This window comes from Budorcas taxicolor, chromosome 12 (assembly GCF_023091745.1).
Source record: "Budorcas taxicolor isolate Tak-1 chromosome 12, Takin1.1, whole genome shotgun sequence".
Classification (NCBI taxonomy): Eukaryota; Metazoa; Chordata; class Mammalia; order Artiodactyla; family Bovidae; genus Budorcas; species Budorcas taxicolor.
Window position 1 is genome coordinate 31,893,173 of NC_068921.1, and position 20,072 is coordinate 31,913,244.

Genomic DNA, 20,072 nt, shown 5'->3' on the forward strand with positions numbered 1-20,072 from the left:
CACTGCACACTGTCCTGAAAAATGTATTCTTTCTTGAATACAGGCATTTGACAGGTGGTGGAGGGTTTTTGGTTTGGTCTTGAGCCTTCCTCATTCCTCAATTCCCCAGCCTTTCTCAGAGAAAGGAGAGCTAAGTTCTAAGACACCCACTGTATGTAATGCTACTTGTCACATAGTATCCTTCGGAGAATTCACCAGATAGCCACTCAAATCATTCCTCTGTTCTGTGGTTCAGGTGAGAAGAAGGGCAACCCTGCCAGCTTTCCTATCTTGAGTACCAGCAGACTGCTTCCCGTCAAGAAGCAGACCTTTGTGCCAGTGGTTTTCAAACTGCATTGAGCAGAACCCTAAGCTTCTAAAAATGTTTCAGGGCTCTGTGAATTATTGATTTGAATTTCATCTTTTTTTTTTTTTACTTTTAGTAAATTAACAATAAAATCACAAAAGCAGGTAAAAATTAGCATGCATTCATTTTTCAACACACTAGAGATCATTACTGACATACTTGTGCTGCATTAAAGTATTTTCATGGAGACTCTACAGAATAGAGACCCTCTCTCCTGTCACCCCTGTGTATATACATGGATCTTTGATTAGGAAGGTAGTAATTGCAATAAACTTTATTTGAATGCACATGCACTCAGAAAAAAATTGAAAAAATGGGTGCACAACTTATTCATGCAAGTCATGATTTTTTTTTGTTACTGTATGATAGAAAACACACAAAAGGAGACTGAGAAATGTTTAAAACTAATTACTGTCCTTCACCCACCAGTTTCAAGTTACTGTGTTCACCAAAATACCACAGACTTTCTCTTCTCACTGAGTAAGTTTAACAAACCTGATCTTTTTTTTTTTTAATTTTCTTTTGGGGGGACCACATGGCAAGGGGAATCTTTCCTTGACCAGGGATCAAACCTGCGTCCCCTGCACTGAAAGTGCAGAGTCCCAACCACTGAACCACCAGAGAAGTCTGATCTTGTAAATGCCAGTTTTATCTGCTTTACATAATTTTAGGTTTGGGGACTATATACAGACTTCACGAGTTCTGCTGCTTTAAAACAAAAAAAGTTTGAAAACCACTGTTCTAAGCTCTAATTAAGTTCTGGTATTCTTGGCTCATGGGTCCTCTAGGGGCAGAAATGGTAATTAAGTCTTAGGTTTCTGACGCCTGCTAAGCTCCAGGTGCCTGCTATCGACGTGCTCCAAACCACTTGTCCAGTCCTGTCTCCTCTCCCCACATCCTGACAGTCCTCAAGAAACAATGTGCCAACCTTGGGGGTGCTAATGGCAAATAAAATTGGTAACGATTTTAAGAGAGAAGTACCAGGTACTTCAAAGGCATGAAGTGTTATCTCAGTGCCATTTTTCATTCATCTTCCCAAGTTCCTGCCCAATCTAACCTTTTTCGAACCTTGCCCAGTAATTTTAACTTTGAAACAAAATTCCACTCCTCTTTTAGAGAGAGCTGGCTCTCCACATCACACAAATAGCAAACTTCAAAAATACTTCTTTGAAAAGATAAATGAAAAAGAAACTCCCCATAACAAAAGCAGTGACTGAGAGCCAAAGGTACAGAAACGGAACTAACCATGTGAGCTAATTAATGACTGTAGTTTCAACTTTCATGAGGAATCACTGCACATGAACACCAACAGAGTTTGTTTTAAAAAAAAAAGTGCCAGGCTGCAAAAGATCTATCCCATCCTAGTCCCTCCAAGAGGTCTTGGAGTACTCATCCACAGTCAGCACTTGAGGGTAACACCTCTTCCAGCAGAAGCCTGCTCCAAGCCTAGGGCTCAGCAGCACGCCTGAGGTTTTCTTTACATTTTGTTCCGTCTTTACCTAACTCAGGTGGAACTACTTTTTGAAAGCTCACTGAGTGAAAAAATTCTCTATTATGGTAATAAACTGGTTAAAACAAATAGGAAACAAAAAATAAACTTCACAGATTCTCAACTGCCTGTGTTACAAACGTTTAAAGAAACCCTATCTATCCTTTAAAACCCATCTTTTGGGTGTTCCATGAACCTTCATTCTGGATACCCTCATTCAAATCAGATAACTCACCTTCCTTCAAATTTTCTGGAATTTTGAACTTTTATTTTCCTCTCAAAGTAAAGGGTAGATGTCAGAATCTCCTGTGAAATTTGTAAACATGCAGGCAATGGCAGTGCTCCAAAAATGGAGTTTCTGACCCCGCGGGTCTTCAATGGGGGCACAAGAAAACTATACATTTAAAGCACCATGGGCTAATCTGTAACTATTGATACATACGAAAGCTTACTGGAACCACTGCATGAGGTCAGGCACTGAGCAAGGTTCCCGGAATTCAGGAAATAAGACCCAGTTCTGATCTAGTGAAGTTCGTACTGCACACATAAAGCCCACTACAGTGCCCAAAACGCTTCAGTTTTAGTGTTTCCTCTAGGTCTCCATGTGCAGTCACAATAGTGAATAAAATGGTAAAAATGTCTCCAGAAGCATTTGACTTTGGTGCAGGAAATAAATACGTATAAAACATGCAGAGAGAAATTTAAAAATATTAAGAGATACTGAAAACATTATAGAAGCATAGAGATAGAAGACAGTAATGATGACTAGCGAAACAGAAATGGCTTTGATGGCGGCAGGGGGAAAAGAAAGAAAAAAAAAAAAAGAGGCATTTGATCTAATCAATGAAAACTAGGAAAAATCTCAAGAAACGGAAAGGCCATCTAAGCACAGGAAAGCACAGAGATGGAGGAAACGCTGGCCACTTTCAAATACATATTCTGAACAGGATATATATTTTATATCAGAGGAGGTCCTCCACTTAGAAAACTGATGGCCATTTAATAGTCATTTTCAATTATTTCCATTCTAAAAATATTTAATAAGCTCCTAAACACAATTTCTTCCACAAGGCAGCTTATATCCCAGTGGGCATGAAGAGGATAGTTCATTCTATTATAAAGAAGAACACAAGTTCAAACTGTGTAAGTTCTAAAAAGGAAACAAACAGAACACAATGAAGGATAAGGATGGGAAATTTCCTTTTCATTAGTCAAAGGTCTTTTTCTCTGTGACATTTTAAATCATTCTGTAAGTGACACCTAAGAGAAGGGAAGGAACAGTCTATAAAAAGAACAAAGTGAAACAATGTACACAAAGAACATGAGCCAAAAAGAAGCTTGACATATGTGAGGAAGACCAGTATGGCTGGAGTATGGCTGGACCTGAGCACACAATGGAAAGAGAAAAGGTGAGATATAAGACACAAATTATACACCACAGAAAGGTGCTTGGATTTTATTCCAGTGACAATTAGTAAGCCATAAACTGATGACTTCTGCTTTTAACATGGAAAAAGAAATGCAGGATAGGATCAATCAGACAAAACAAGTATATAAAAGAAGCAATGATGGGTTGGTCTAAGATGGAGGCAACAATTTGAGATATATAAATAATATGAAGGTTGAATTGACAGGATTACTAACAGACTAGCTGTAAAGATGAAGGAAAATGAGCAAAGATGAGTCTTAAATTTCTTGCTCAAGCATCTTTCTAAGCATTACAGGAGGTTTACTCAACTTCATAAAAGCTCAGACAAGGAAAAAACCTTAACCAGCAAGTGAAATGCAGAAGAATTAACAATTTCTGAAATGAACTGACGTACCAAGTGAAGTTAGAACATATTCTTCTAAAGTAATTAGGAAATTTTCATATGGCTTAGCCAGCTTAGAGGGAACTGAAGCTGGGAAATGAATTACGTAGTTTAGGATCTTTGCTATCTATAATTTTTTACTAACTTTGAAACTATACATTCTTGTGCACACAGACAATAATAGCTCCATAATAATCATACCAAAACTCAAAAAAAAATGAAACCTTTTAAGACAACATGTGAATATTTTCTTTTAATTATAAACATATGGAATGAAAAGTTACTGGAGGAGGGGAGGGGACTCCGTTTCACTTCACTGTAACAAGACCAGTGCTTCTCCACTGCCCCAAACATTCTAAAGCACTGGTTCTTAACCAGAAATGGATGTCGGAATTACCAGAAAGGCTTTCTAAAAGCAGCTTTCTGCAGAACTCTTCCCTTTTGAGGGAAAAGGAAGGAAGGATCTGAGTGAGAAATTGAAATGGCAGGTTTAGGATGGGCCCTGGTGAGAAAGACATTTTAAGACCACTCTGAGAAATGTTGGTACATATCTTTCATTAATCTTTAAAAGGTTAACAACACTGAACCAAGATAATTTGCAAATAATTTTAATTACTAGCTTTTTTAAGCACTAATATTTCAAGCCATGAGATAAATCCATTATGGTTAGAAATATTTCATGAATGTAAGCAATAGTACATTGTCTTATTATACATTAGTCTTTAAAGTAAAATTATGAAAGCAAAAATAAAAATTACACAATTATGTTTCTTACAACATTTCTTTTTTTTAGGGGGTGGATTATGTTCTCCACTGATTTTCATTTAAATATAGTATTACTTAAATGGTAACACTAAGTCTAAGTATCTGTTTAAAAGTTTCTCTGAACATTTCCCACATGAGGCACTAATGTTACTGCCTGCAAATATTAAGTGTACACAAATTATTTCCAGGAGTTAAGTACCAGAAACAAAACCCCTCAATAAAACACATATATGCAGGACTGGAGGGAAAAGGAAGGAAGGATCTGAGTGAGAAATCGGAATGACAGGTTTAGGATCGGTCCTGGTCAGAAACACATATATTTTTAAAGTATTCAGGGAAATGTTGCTACAGACCCTTCACCACCCTTCAATGTGTACCTTAAACCATTAGCGAGTAGAAGAAACCTGATTCTTGTTTGTAAAGCCCCTATCAAGGAAAAAATTGAACTAAAAATTACTTGAATAGGACCATGAAGATATCACAAATAAAGTATTCTTTCTCATTCTTCTAAGAAGCATGAAGAATCAGCATATTTTTAATTTTAGGAAAATATAAAGTAAAAAATGTTCACTGATTTACAGTAACATTTCATTATTAAAAACTGTATTTGATTAGAATACAAATATTCTCTATAACAAAAATGGCAAGTTTCAATATACTCCGAAATACTTTATTTTTTAAAAAAACATACTCTTTAAAAAAAAAAAGCTATGTGGACCTAACCAATATAAATGCAACTCAGTTTCCATCTCTGATTTCCCCTCAATATCTAAAGAATTTCAGCAACTGACAATGTAATCATACTTCATTTTAGTTGAATATCTGTGATAAAAAGGTATTTAGACTACCTAGATATTAGAAACACTGTAGGCATTAATAAAACTATCAAGCGCCTGCCCTAAAGCTTCCTCACAAAGTTTATTTAATCTCATTGACCAAATTTAAGCAAATATTGTGAGTTCATGAATTTAACCTGAGTTTTATCAATCACATACTCTTACATAATATCTGATGGAGACTATAGCCTGCACAAGCATTTTGCTTTGCGTGTCTACACACAGTAATCTTTCATTTGGCCAACTTCAACCTTACCTTCAAGAGCCTCATTTGCATTTGAGTTTTCAATAATTAATTCAATAAATATTAGATGTGTAAACTACAGTGCCTAAATTCTAAAAATGTGAATAATCTATCCAGATTTATGCCTTGAAAACACTGAATTACAATTTTAAGAATTATACCCTCTGGCCTGCACATTTGGTAATTTACTTGGATCACTGAAATATTTGAAAAAACAGAAAAGTGACTTGCTTGCTCCCAAACTTGATAAAATTACCCGATAAAATTAACAGATAATTTAATTCAGATAAATTAGCCTCTACAAAGGTGGTGAGCTTTTACTTATATTATTTAAACAGAGTCAGAAGAAAATGGGAGGTTAGCGACGAAGTTAGCAACTAAACATAACTCTTCTGGATCAAGAGAATCGTTTTCCTTCTCAAGTGACAGTGACTGTTTTATGAACAATAAACTTACTCCAAGATGACCATGTCTGATTATAAAAAATTATATTCACAAAAAATAAGATTAATATTAGTTAACAATGTAATTTTAACTTTAAATTTCTTTCCAATGAATAAAAACTAGTACCAAATTCAAAAGAAAAATCACAGTCTGACTTCAAGACTGCTGCTATTAAATCAATAAACACTTATTTCTTTAACATTAATAATTTAGTTGATCTTTACATAAAAATCTTATACATATTAAAATATAACATGGAAATAGAAGATATTTGATTACTAGTTCTAGATCCAAGGGGTTTAAAATTTTAAACAGCCACAGTACTTGTGCTATTCATTTTTCAGGTATTCTGAATAATTAATTTACATTAGTTGTGCCCATTAGCATTACTAAGGTAGAAGAACTCCCTGTTGCCTGCTTTCACTTAAATGGTATTTGTGATCTTGGCTGAGCTTCAGGAACGCCTGTAACAATTAATTCAGCAGTTACTTATCTGATAACTTCAGTTACTCACAACACAGACTTGATCCAGAAAAGCAAAATTAACCTCAGCTAAAGAATAACTTAAAGCCCCATGTACCTTATTCACAGGCAACAATTCAAGTCCTGGACTCAAAGTCTTTTTCTTATTTAAACAAAGCAGAAGGTCCGGAGAAGAAAAGCGTTGTAAGAAGAAAGCGGATGGAAGGTAGCTCAGAGCGTAAAGTAGAGCTGCTAAGTCACTTCAGTTGAGTCCGACTCTGTGTGACCCCATAGACGGCAGTCCACCAAGCTCCCCCATCCCTGGGATCCTCCAGGCAAGAATACTGGAGTGGGTTGCCATTTCCTTCTCCAATGCATGAAAGTGAAAAGTGAAAGTGAAGTCGCTCAGTCGTGTCCAACTCCTAGGGACCCATGGACTGCAGCCTACCAGGCTCCTCTGTCCATGGGATTTTCCAGGCAAGAGTACTGGAGTGGGGTGCCATTGCCTTCTCCATTAGGTAGAGCAGTGGTTCTTAAACTGAAGTCCCCAGAAAAGTAATCAGCATCACCTGGAAACAACTCCCTGGCTCACTGAGACCGACCAACCAACGCACTCAGCAGCTCTGGGGGCCGGACCCAAGGAGCACTGGGTTTTAACAGGTACTCCATGGATGGAGGAGCCTGGCAGGCTACAGTCCATGGGGTCACGAAGAGTCAGACACAACTGAGCAACTTCACTTTCACTTTTCACTTTCCTGCACTGGAGAAGGAAATGGCAACCCACTCCAGTGTTCTTGCCTAGAGAATCCCAGGGACGGGGGAGCCTGGTGGGCTGCCGTCTATGGGGTCACACAGAGTTGGACACGACTGATATGACTTAGCAGCAGCAGCCAGGTGATTCTGATGTGACTCACGGACCACTGTCCTAGAGAGAAGAATACTAACAGCACAGCAGAGTCTTCAGTAAAAAGCCAGTAAGGCCGTACTAACATGACTCAAATAAACTTGTCTGAGTCTGTCCAGGCACTCTAACAGATTCCGAGAGCAGGAGAAATTACCTCCAACGAGTCAGAAGCTAACTAGGCAGGAGGACAATGAACGGGTGAATAACCCAAGTACTATGTAACACTGCAACAAACTGCTCTTCACACTCTAATACACCAAAGGGTAGCTAATGTACTCAGGTTCAGTACAACCAGTTGAGGCCCATCAAGTTAAGTATCAGTCACAAAAGAAAAGTTAGCTGTGTCTGAGGCAACAGAAACTACAAGTTTTAGAACTCTTTCTTTGAAAAATTCCTGAAATATAGTGTTTTGACAGCAAGAGCCATAAAGCTTATATTCAAAAATTCAAGTATGATGGAAAGCTTTATTTCCCATGATGCTAGATAAGCCAGTTACTGCAGCTGTTTTGGTAATTTCTCTAAAGTAGATACAAATGACGCAAATAAGATAAACCCCCAAAATGTATTTATATGAAGTAACCAGAATCAACTTAAAATTCTGCATCCAAAGAAGTCTGGAGAATGAGTTTTCTCCAGAGAAGGCGGCAGGCCAGCTACTTAAAAAAAAAAAAAAAGAAGTCTGGATTTTGGTGGACAGTTACAGTGGAGATAGTTTTTGGACAATTTCCAGGTTTGTCTGTAACAACTTCCCACTCAGGCTTCTCCATGCTTTCCCACTTTCAGCTGACTGAAGACCAGATGCCTAGAAGCCACTTGACCTGGGTCCTTATCTACATGGAGGAGGGCACCCCACACAACCTGAACCATCTGTCCCAGACTGTTATAAAATCAAGAAATAAATTTTTGTCATGTGAAGTCATTACATTTTGGATGGCCATGTTCCAGCAGTTTACCTACCACATCACAACAGTAGGCAGGAAGATTATGGACCAGAGTAATTATGGCTGAGGGAGCATTCTGGTGACATTTATATTAATATCCTACTCATCTGTGCTGTGCTTAGTCACTGAACTGTGTCCGACCCTCTGGACTATAGCCCACCAGACTCCTCTGTCCATGGGATTTTCCGGCAAGAATACTTGGAGTGGGTTGCCATTTCCTTCTCTAGGGGATCTTCCTGACCCAGGGACTGAACCCCTGTTTCCTGTGTCTTCTGTATTGCAGGCAGATTCTTTACCCACTGAGCCACTGGGAACTGTTTTCTAAAAGGTACACCCCCCCCCAAGGGACTGTTAGTTACTAGTTATCATTTACAGAATTATCAGTCTAAAATTGGACAATTACATCTCAAATATGGGAAGATGTTTATGAAATCATAAGAAAACGCCTCATTTCAGACATATCCAAGTGTATAAGATTCATGGCTGAAAAATCCAGGAGTAAACATGACCATCATCAACACATACTCCATACCTGAGTTTCTGCCAGTACTCACAGCTAGATTTTACACGCCTGTGTGCACAGGGGTTTAAAGGGATACACCACTGATTCCTCTCCTTTTGCTTAGACCCTGCCCACATGCCCTACTCTAGGGTAAACTGCACATCCAAAAGGCAAAAAGAGTTAAGAAAAACGATGACTTTACACGGGAATTTGATCAGTCAGGCCGAGAAGAATCGGGGAAAATTCAATCAAAGCGGCTGCCACCATTCCACTCCTTCCTAAAGAACAGAGGACTGCTCCTATCTGTACACGTTACACACAGTACATTGCTTCTGTCCACACTCACACTCTCTCTTCACTGAGTGTCTATAGTGCACCATTAAGCCAAACGGTTAGACTTTCCACAAGACCAGGGAAATAGAAACAATGATCCCTGAAGCTCCCAACCTATTTGACTCAAAGGAAATCAAAATATTGGCTTCCAACTCCCCACCTCCAGCTAAGAACCAGCAATGTTTCTGGGCAACTACTAACATACGCTCTCTCCCCACCTCTCAGTTCATGTCGAACCTCTGCAACACTTGATTCACCCCAGACCCTAAACCTTACACTGCTGAAACAAACCCTCCCCCCGACCTTGCTCCACTTGTGAGACACAGGATTTTCTATTTACACCTACTACATCAAGGAAATCCACACACCTCTAAGAGTCCTTTGAAGTCAAGCACAAGAATCAAATGTTTCTCTCACCTTTTGCTACCTCTCATTACTGTCTTCATTTCTGTCTCTCTTTAGTGTACCTGTCTATCTCCCAGGGATCAACATGTCACAAAACAATAACAGAATTTTAGATCAGAAAGACTTTTTAAATTATAGAACATTATCTTCTTATAGAAAGGAAGATGCTAAAACACAGGGATCAAACAATGTGCTGAAAGCTACACAGCTACTTTTGTAGAAGAATTGGGACCATGTTCCAAAGACAATAAAGTTCCAGTCCAGTAAAAGCAAACACCCTCCCCTCCCCTCCCCCCAAAATAAACAGCAGCAGGAGATGCTGCTGCAGTTGCATCACTGAGCCTACAGCTGACGGCAAGCCCTACCCACTCCCACTCCAGCCTTACCTCTCAGAGTTAAGGAACACGTCAGTCAAAACATAAGATGAAAACAGGAAGTCCACAATAAGAAACTCTCAAAGCTAACGGGGCACATGAACCAGGGATTCTCCAAGCAGCAGAGCAGTATCTACTGGCAGCTATTTTCAGCCTTACCTGACAGGTCTCCAAGCCAGCTGCAGCAGCCACATCCCCCTCTGCGCCATTAACGTCTTGCCTCAGTTTCCTGAAATTCCCAACTGGGAAGGAAATAGAGCCAGCAGGCACTCCCCACCCAGTTACAGTTCTACAATTCTACTGTTAGTCATCTTCCCTGGGACATCACCATCTGTAATCCACACACATGCACACACAGGGCAGCCCCCATTCAGGATGGGCTCAACAGTACAGGGCAATGGACAGGCCTTTTCCACAAAAACCTTAGGGACCCCTGACTTTTAATGGTAAACTTTTATTTTTTTAACGTAGAACACAATCCCCAATTAGAAAACCTGGACAGGTTTGAGTGATTGATTCTCTGCTGAATAGACCTGAAAAACAAAGTAGTTACAAAAAATGGAAACATGCAATTTAAAAATAATACAAATATTTTAACTGGTTTTTAAAATGTTTTAGCACCTCAAAACACATGGAGACTCTAGTTCTAATGAAGTTAAACGTTCAACAAACATACTCGGCTGCTCATGAGACTGTTCACCTACACTCTCTTGAACGTACGCAGGATTTAGAAGTTCTTCAAAGACGTTTACGGAATCATTAAAATTCACTGTAATTAAGAGATACCCGCTGATTAAAAAAATTTTTTCTGAGATAAAAATGAAGCTTAGTTAAATAAGCATTTATTAGGCACCATCTTTAGGCTGAAATTTGTGCCAGATAAGAAATGGCAGAGTCTCTTCTTAAGGAATTTGTAATATGCTTAGAAACAAGATTGATATTTAAAACAGATTAGAAGAATATTTCAATGGTAAACTCCCTCTAATGCTATTAAGTATAAAAATAATTTGTTAAAAAATCAATTCAGATGGATATATCAAAACAAACTCATGGCAAGATTACTTGACTATCCCACAAAATTCATTTAATGAAAAATAATTACAAGGAAAATCTGTTTAGTTACATCATACAAAATATGGCAATGCTTTAGAATTAAGTATTTTGTACAATTTGTATTGTCAAGTTATACTGCTTAGTAAAACATAATCTAACACAATAATAGATTTTATGCATTATGTGATTTTAATGTAGAGCTTAAAATCCACAGTGAAATTTGAAATAATGAACTTAAGATATTTACCATCTACAAAACCATAGCTTCAATCTATTAGCAACTCATTTTCCCAATGGTACATATCCTCTCCCTAGGTGAATATCAGACAGTAACACAGGTAGGTAGACATATCTACAGATTTAATTTTACTCACACTATGTTACAGCATTATGATTTATAAGAAGTTCATGACTTTTGACCTACACAATTTATTAATTTTAACAGGGTTTCCCCAGTTTCTCTCTTGTTGAGTCACATGAACAGATCAGTGTATGGATACACATACAACTAGTCTAAAAAAATAACAGAAAGGGCTATAATGTAGGAAAGATTTTAAGTTATTCCATTAAACAAAAGGGAAAGACCTAGGACTAGTGGATAAAATAAGAGTTTAGCTCAGCAAAAGATCTAATTGTCTTTGTTAATCAAAATAGTAAAACGTATACTGGGCTGCCTTGGTTAGCTAATTAATTCCTTATTATTCTAATCGAAAAAGCAGAAGCTAGATGATAATCTCTCATGAATGCCACCTCTAAACTGGCACAAGGCTGAAACATGTAAACCCCAGAAGTTCCACCTAAACCAATGATCAAAGTCATATTATGGCATAAGTCAACTATTAATACTATGTAACTGAAATGAATTAAGACTCTATTTATTATGATATGAAACATTATAAAGTTAATGAATCACAGAACTTTATTTTAGAATAGAACTTGAAAATTAAAAAATGGAAAAAAGATCACCTTTTGACATTATAGTTGTACATTATATATATTAAAAGTTTAATATTTTTGAACAAGAATGATGGATAAATATTTATTTCCCCTTGTCTTTTCCATTCCTTTTTTCCCCATACCTTGCCCAAACCAAGTAATAAGGAATATCAGCCAATTTTATCTATCAATTTGGCACTCTTAGGAATATATGACACGATTAAGTATTTCAAAACACTGGATCTAAAAATATACTTTAAAATTTTCCTAAAATAATACAATTGAATTTTAACAAAGGAATACAATTATTTAATAATGATAGCTCTAGTATAATAATTAAATGCTTCTCTTAAAAATCACCCACGATTCACCATAATTTACAATAAAATACATTCACAGTCCAAAAACCTGCACCATTCTTATCTTGAAGGGATGAATATTTAAAAATGCTAAAAAGTGACTTGTATCTCTTTTTCTCATTTCTAAATCAATAACGGCATTTTCAAATTCAAGAATTTCCTCTACCTCTCCCAAGTGTCCACACACAATTAAGCAGAACATGAGATGCTCAACTGTGCATTAAACCACCCCATGATATATTAAAGAACACTACCCAGAAATATATATACATTCCTGTAAATACCTCTCTTAAAATCACCTTCAAACAAATTGTGACCAAGACTGAGGTAACTAAGTTTAAAGTCTACTACCAACTCAAAATACTCAAAGGAAAAAATCTAACAGAAAATCATTCAGCAATTAGTTCACATAATAAAAATTCTTTTTCATGGCACAAAAAATTAAAGTATAAACTGTCTTCAGTATAGTCATATTTTCATTTCTAAAGGCTATTCTAAAAATGGATTGCCTAAAGCTAGTGCTCAGTGGCTCAGACCTGTCCAACTCTTTGTGACCCTATGGACCACAGCCTGTCAGGTTCTGCCGTCTATGGGATTTTCCAGGCAAGAATACCGGAGTGGGTTGCCATTTCCTCCTCCAGGGGATCTTCCTGACCCAGAGATGGAACTGGTGTCTCCTGCACTGCAAGCAGATTCTTTACCACTGAGCCATTAGGGAAGCCTAAAGCTAAACAGAAAAATTTATCTTTAAATACTACTTTAGAAGTATTCTTACTATATCATACTTGTGAAATAAAATTTTGCCACGGGTGTGTTAAACCAGTGATTCTTGACTTTGGAAGGCTGTGAACCTCCAGGAAGACAATAAATGAAAACAGAGAAAATTGCATATTTACAAATAAAAAATATGTATATAATTGTTGTTCAGTCACTAAGTTGTGTCCGACTCTTTGCAGCATACCAAGCTTTTTTGTCCTTCACTATCTCCTGGAGTTTGCTCAAACTCATGTCCATTGTGTCAATGATGCCATCCAACTATCTCATCCCCTGTCAACCCCTTCTCCTCTTGCCCTCAATCTTTCCCAGCATCAAGGTCTTTTCCAATGAGTTGGCTTTTCCCATCAGGTGGCCAAAGTATTAGAGCTTCAATGCCAATATAACTGAAGAAGTTCTCGAAGACAATAAGTCAAGTGCCATATCCCAAATATTCTTATAATTAATTTTGTAGAAGATACTTAGAAATGTAGCTACTGTTCTCAGGTTATATGCGCAGAAAACAACTAAACCTATAGCTCCTGCATTTCTTAAAATATAAACTGTATATACAAGTCAATGGAAACTTAACATGTGCTGCATATTTTGAACACTTTTAAATACATTTTAAATTTAATTCAATTTTAATTTAAACCTATTTTAAATTTTAAATTAAAATTAATTTATTGTTAATTAATTTAAATCTATTTCAATTTAAATAACTTTTATACAAAGTTTTACCTCTTGCATTAAAACTTTTTAAAAATACAAATTGTTTTTAAAGTGATTAAAACAAGCTTTAAAAGAACTCAATTCACTCAGGATCTACTTTTACTTTGTTCCAGGCATTATGTTTTTTGTTCCTTACAATATGAGGAAATACAAAATCTTAACATCTACTCCTTTGCTCAAATATTTTTACATTTTTTCATCAAAAAATGTATTTATGTATTTTTTCATACATAATAAAAATGATATTGCTCTAGCTTATGTCTGAGTGCCAAAATATTTAAGGTTTCATATTTTTTAGTAAAACAATAATTTGACATATTTTCAAGGATAATTTCTGGAATAGAAATTGAAGAAAAAGAGAAGATGAAACTTTATAACTGAAAATTATCACTAAGACGAGGAGGACTGAAGATCAATTAAATCACCACTAACACAGGTAAATGAACTCCTATGACCTTTCTTATTGTACAACCTAAAAGTGAAAATTCCAAGAACCTTTCTTAGACCTTGAAAAAAAATATTATTTATGAGTAAGAAGTAACGGAAAACACTGAAGGGATAAAATGTTTTGCAGAAAGTACACATTTTTTTTCCTTTGTTCATCTTCACAGTGTTACGCCATTAACTAAAAAGAGAAAATATGAAGAAATAGTAAATGTAAAACCATGATCACTCCAGTATTTCGGGGAAATATTTTAGCCTAGTTGACTGTCATTTGATTAAAGGACAATTTTTATATAGTCAGCATGAAGAATTCAGGAATACCTTTAATAAAACATACTGACCTATTGCCAGTGGTTTCAGACAGTAATTATAAATCCTTTCATTAAAAGAAGACGAATGACTATTTTAATGTTAGAGCTATGCAGAAGAGTTTTAAATTCATTTCATCCTAAACTGTGAAACCCAACTGGGACCAATGAAACACCTACCTACACACAAATTAATACCAACTGGAAAGCTTAAACAGTATCACAGCACTATAATTAAATGTTTTTAATATACAAAATTCCCTTTGACATTTTACATTCATCCAATACTTTAAAAGCCTAACTTTTAGCTTAAATTAGCCTGATCAAAGATGTGAAGAAAATGTTTACTTATTAAACAAGGGAAGAGGTGCTGTTAGGTCAAAATTAATTGGTACTTAATTAAGAAAGACAAAGTTTTCTGAGTGGCATATGGATTCCATGGCCATGGGTGTTTTATAAACACTGCTCAGATGTCTGGAGAACCTCTAGGAAATCTTAGCTGTACAGCTGACATGCAGCCTGTGCTCATGCAAACAGTGCAGACACACCTCAATGGGAGGCAAATCACAGGAGCATGTTACTTACAAGTAACACTTTAAGGCTACCAGGGGTATTCAATTCTGACACTGCTCTCTAAGGAAAAAGGGAAAAGGTTTACAATTTTACCTGAATCTGAAAAGAGCCAAAGTAGAAGAAAAGGTAAAAAGGCATAAGCAAGGAGGAAGGAGTTGCAAGGTATATCTCAAAGCCCTGCACACAAAACTACCTTAAAAGTCTCACCAGAGAGGGATACAATTCTTAGCTTACATTTAGTTAATAAAATGATCAAACGCTCATGGGGGGTGGGGGGGAAGATGAGTAGGAAATGCGTGGGAAGGGAGGGAAGGAGAAATAGAGGGAGAGGTGAGGGGAAGGAGGTGTTGACAAAATCCTTGGCAACACAAGTTTACTAAGCCTCTGAATACACTTGACACTTAACACACTAAACCTGTTCCATAAAGTTACCATTATTTTCTTTTATTCTTATTCTAAAAACAGTCCTTGATTTCAGTATCAGTATCAAAGCCAATCATTTAGGACCACTACTGATTAGATTAAGACCTGGACAGGACTAGTTCCAAGCTAATCCAGATGGATCTTTTGGCTTCATTTAGCATGTAGTATTTCACTTTGTTTCTGGTTTTGCTTTTTAACATTCAAGACTAAGTCATCAATGGATGATTATCTGTTAAAGGTTCTAGAAACATCATCTGGTTGGGCAGCTCAACCATTAAACAGACTTTATATAACCCACTCAGCACTTACTATGAATTCAATATACCTTACTTTTCTAATTAAGGTTCACAGCAATAGGAATGGGTAACGCTAATTATCTAAGAAAATTTCCATATTTTTATAGGACTGTTTATGCTAGGAAGCAGAACGCAAAATCTGCATGAATTTTTAGATAAAAGAGAGGACCTTCTAAGAAAATAGGGCTACTCTGAACTATGCCTCAGGACCCCTGATGTACAAGTGCATTTCTTCAAATTCCTCCGCTGCCATTTGGAGTAAACTTGGAATAAGTGTTGAGATGACCCCTAACCCTTCACACTGCTTTCCTGCCACTGTTTATAATACTTTACTACTACTACAGATTTATAATCAAACACCCAAAACAGAATACATCTAAACTTTAATTTAGAATGATATAAATTATCTTTTAGAAATTTATTTCAAAAGGAGGACCTTGAAGCACATCAATATTCAAGTTTTGATGCGCTTATTCAAGTTTCTGAGTGAAATAGCATTAGCATGCTAATAAAAAAAAGGAAATATTATGATCTGGATATTTGTTCCTCAATAACCATTTTCTCCTTTAAATTTACTTTTGTGCTTTTAAAGTTATATTTAACTTTTATTCATTAAATTTAAATTCTGCTTTAAAATTTTTAACTACACACTTGGTCTATGGTACCAAAACCTAGAACATAAAATTAATAATGTTTTCAGGTCTGGTAAACTAACAGCAAATGGTGCTTAGAGATTTGCTACCTGGAACTCACTGGAAACAGTTACTCAACTTACCTGGTGCTAATCCGGCAGCAGCAGGAGTCCCCATGGATGGGTGAGAGAACACTTGAGAGAAGGCAGACGCATGTGACTGGGACGTGTTACTCAGCCTGGAGGTTGATCCTCCTTTGGGAATAAACTCACTTGCGGTAGGATTTGGTGTCTATTTGAAAATTAAATATAGTAAGTTAACACATTTTAAGCCCAAAAAAAGACACTGAATTTATTAGGTATTATTCCACAGTACTCTATTTACCAAGTAAAATATTTTACTGAAAGGATTTCCAAGGCTTTTTAGTTTCCACATTTTGGACTGGGATAATTAAATTTCTGGAAGAAAAATTTTCCATCAAATTTGAAGGTTTTAATCATTTCACTTGGGGAATTTAACTTTGAAACAAGAAAATCTGCGTTTATTGTCAAATATACATCATTATCCAACCATCCTAATACTATATTTTAGAGAACTGGGAAGTTAAAACTACCTCAAAACTGAGCAAAAAGTTTCAAATTTAATATCTTTAAACCACTTCTACCAGGATAAAGGTCAAAACTGCCTTTATTCCAAAATTAATCACTTCCTCCTTTATAAGCACTTAAGACATCTCCCCAATAATATGGTGCCACTAGTTAAGTAACAGTAAAAATGAGAAAAACACTTAAATATAAGGCAAACGTGAGAGGAATCAAGATATAAGAAAAACATAATAGAGGCCCCAATGTCTGCAAGGTATTGCATGTAACTTCCGCTTTATTAAAAATATTTTACAATGAGATTACATGAGAAAACTTTTCTCCCAGTTGTACAAAGGCACACTGTATCTAGTTAGGTGGCGTGGTGCCTTTGGCATTAAGAACTACTAGCACATTATGAAACTGTAACTCAAATCCATAAATGGTCTATATTTCATCCATCTGAAACAAATGAATATCCTAAATATTTTTCAGAAACAGTGATCCACATGTTTAAGTACAATGAAGATTCAATGATCATCGACATATTGATATTTGAATTCAACTTCCAAAAGAGTTAACCAAAGAGATAATTTAGTATGTTCATACTTCAGCCCACATTTTCAGTGTGTATACACACACACACACATATATATAAATGTGTGTATATATAAATACACACACACACATATATACAAACTAAATTTAAAACACACTGAATCACCATGAAAAAATTAATCACTTAAAATATTTCAGAATTGATCATTAGAATGGAAAAACATATTTCCATAGAAGGCATAAAATAAAAAGATGGACTAATCACTGTACAATCCAAGGACAACTTCCTTATTTGAAATGAATGACATTTAAAATTGCCAAGAGAGTTCAAAATACCAGATTTGGAATACAGCAAGTCTACAAGGCTAACTTCATTGTAAACTCTAAAGCAAATGATATTTTACTAGTTATATTCCAGCAAAAATTAAATACAAAGTGACAAAGTACAGAAAAAATGCTAACTTTTTATTAAAATATACTAGATAGAGCCAGACACGACTGAAGCGATTTAGCAGCAGCAGCAGATACACAGAGAACTTCTTTTACTGCCTTATCTAAAATGTGAAATTGTGAAGAAAAAAAAAGAATCCGAACTGAATCAAAATGTATTTTCCAAAGGAAAAAAAAGTCCTCTCCTGTCAGTTATGTCTATTTTAAAATCTTCCAAATGCTCAAGTTTTCAAAAACACTGGCATCTTCTTTAAAAGTGTGGCCAATGAGCCCATGCATTTTATTGACGTAGTAATCCCTAGATATAAGTGGTTATCAACAGGATCACTTCAGAGCTAAATTAGTGTGCACCAGTGAGTGCTAAAACTATTTTAGAAGAAGAAAGTAAAAAAATCAATTAGGTCACTTGGTTACAAGAGCTCAAAACGCCTAGGAGAGATGGGGATTTGAGGATTACAAAATTACTAGGAAACAGTAAATTTAGATAAAGAAATTTAAAGCTAATCTAATCCTGACACACAGAGATTATCTAGTTTCCATTTCATTCATACCTTCTGTTTACCATGAACAGGAGTCTAATTACAAAGCTGAGTTTCTGTAAATCAAATCTATTTTAAATTCATCTGAAAGACTATTTTTAAGGGATCCTATAAAGGAGAAAAAGGAGGGGAGTCTGTTTTACTTTCTCCAAATAAATTATACATGAAATGTCATTATAACAAATTATACAGGGCCTTCAAATGTATTACAATAGAGATTATTAAAATTAACTATGAAAATTTATACTAAACTGCAACTTTTAGGGATTCAACAACCAAAGATCCAAAAAACTCACCTGCAGTGAATTTTACTTAAAAAGTAAAAAGAAGGACCTAAAGACCTCCCTCCTTTTTTTCCCTGATTAAAGATGGCAAGGCATTTATTTCTCTTGGGTAGGTGGTTTTCGAGTTTATTTCAGATGAGTTTATTTGAGATGTGAGAAAAGGTTAAAGGATTTAAATGGCAGAAAAAAGAATTACACAGTAGGTGTAACACACACACACAAAAAACAAAATCTAGGAATGAGAGCAGAGCTACTATTATTAACACATAATACAAATTCCTCTAGCCAGATTAGAAAACTATCAAAAATACTTAATGAGAAATTACTGTAGCAAGGAGAATACTTTTTCAAGATAAAATTAGTTAAAATAATAAGTGCAATAAAAAGATGCATTCTTAAAACCACTTTAATATAACTGGTTTATAACAGAAATAAGTTTTATAAAATACCAAAATAGCATAGGCACACACCTTTAACATATTAAAAAGAATACTTTTTTAGAGCTAAGGAAAAACTGGTAACTAAAACTAGTACCTTGTTAAAATGTAATCTCTTAACCAGAAAATAAGCAATTTATTTCAGCTTTAGGAAGTGAAGGTTATATGCAAAAGAAGACTCAAGGATTTGGGTTATATAAATTTGTCTAACTTCAACAACACTAAAGAGAATGGCATAAATGCAAAGCGTAATAGTGGGGAAAAAAATCAAGGTTTTATTATTCCTTCCCTATGATTTAGACAAGCCTGTCATAACTCTCCAAACGTGCTATTATATTAAACTTGTGGGTTTTCTAACATATTTCCATTCATAATTTATAATTTCTATTCATATTTTAAATCCTAATTTTCATTCATATCTTACACAGCTCTAAGTGTACATTTGAGGAGGAAAAAAAATCAATGTTTATATAAGTCAAATAGCAAACATTCACATGGTGAGAATTTATCAATAGAGTTTTGGGTTCTCACACACTTAAATTTACACTGCAATTGTCACACCCAAAACAACCAAGTGCATTTAGTGAATTCTTCAAACTGGGACCACCCCCAACATCTGGATATGACCCCTGCCTATACTCTCCAGACAGAAGTATATGAAGAGGCCTGACCTTTAGCTTGAAAAGCACTGTTGTAGTTATTAGCATTATATATTTTTTAAATGAAATAATAATTAATGCTTCAATTCACAGATCCCAACCAAAATGATAGAATATGTCTTATTTTACAAATGACGGATAAAGTTATTTTTGTTTTTTAACAAATGAAGCAATTCTTTTTTTAATTTGGCTGTGCCAA

The 20,072-nt window shown here is 35.6% G+C and overlaps 1 protein-coding gene across 1 annotated transcript in view; it reads right to left on the reverse strand.

Annotated features, from left to right (window-relative positions):
- The window catches only part of PAN3 (poly(A) specific ribonuclease subunit PAN3), a 119,575-nt gene that overhangs the window by 42,539 nt on the left and 56,964 nt on the right, over positions 1-20,072 (reverse strand). The window contains exon 6 of the mRNA XM_052650170.1: positions 16,509-16,656. Within this exon, the coding sequence (XP_052506130.1) occupies positions 16,509-16,656 (148 nt within the window). The remainder of the gene's footprint in view (positions 1-16,508; positions 16,657-20,072) is intronic.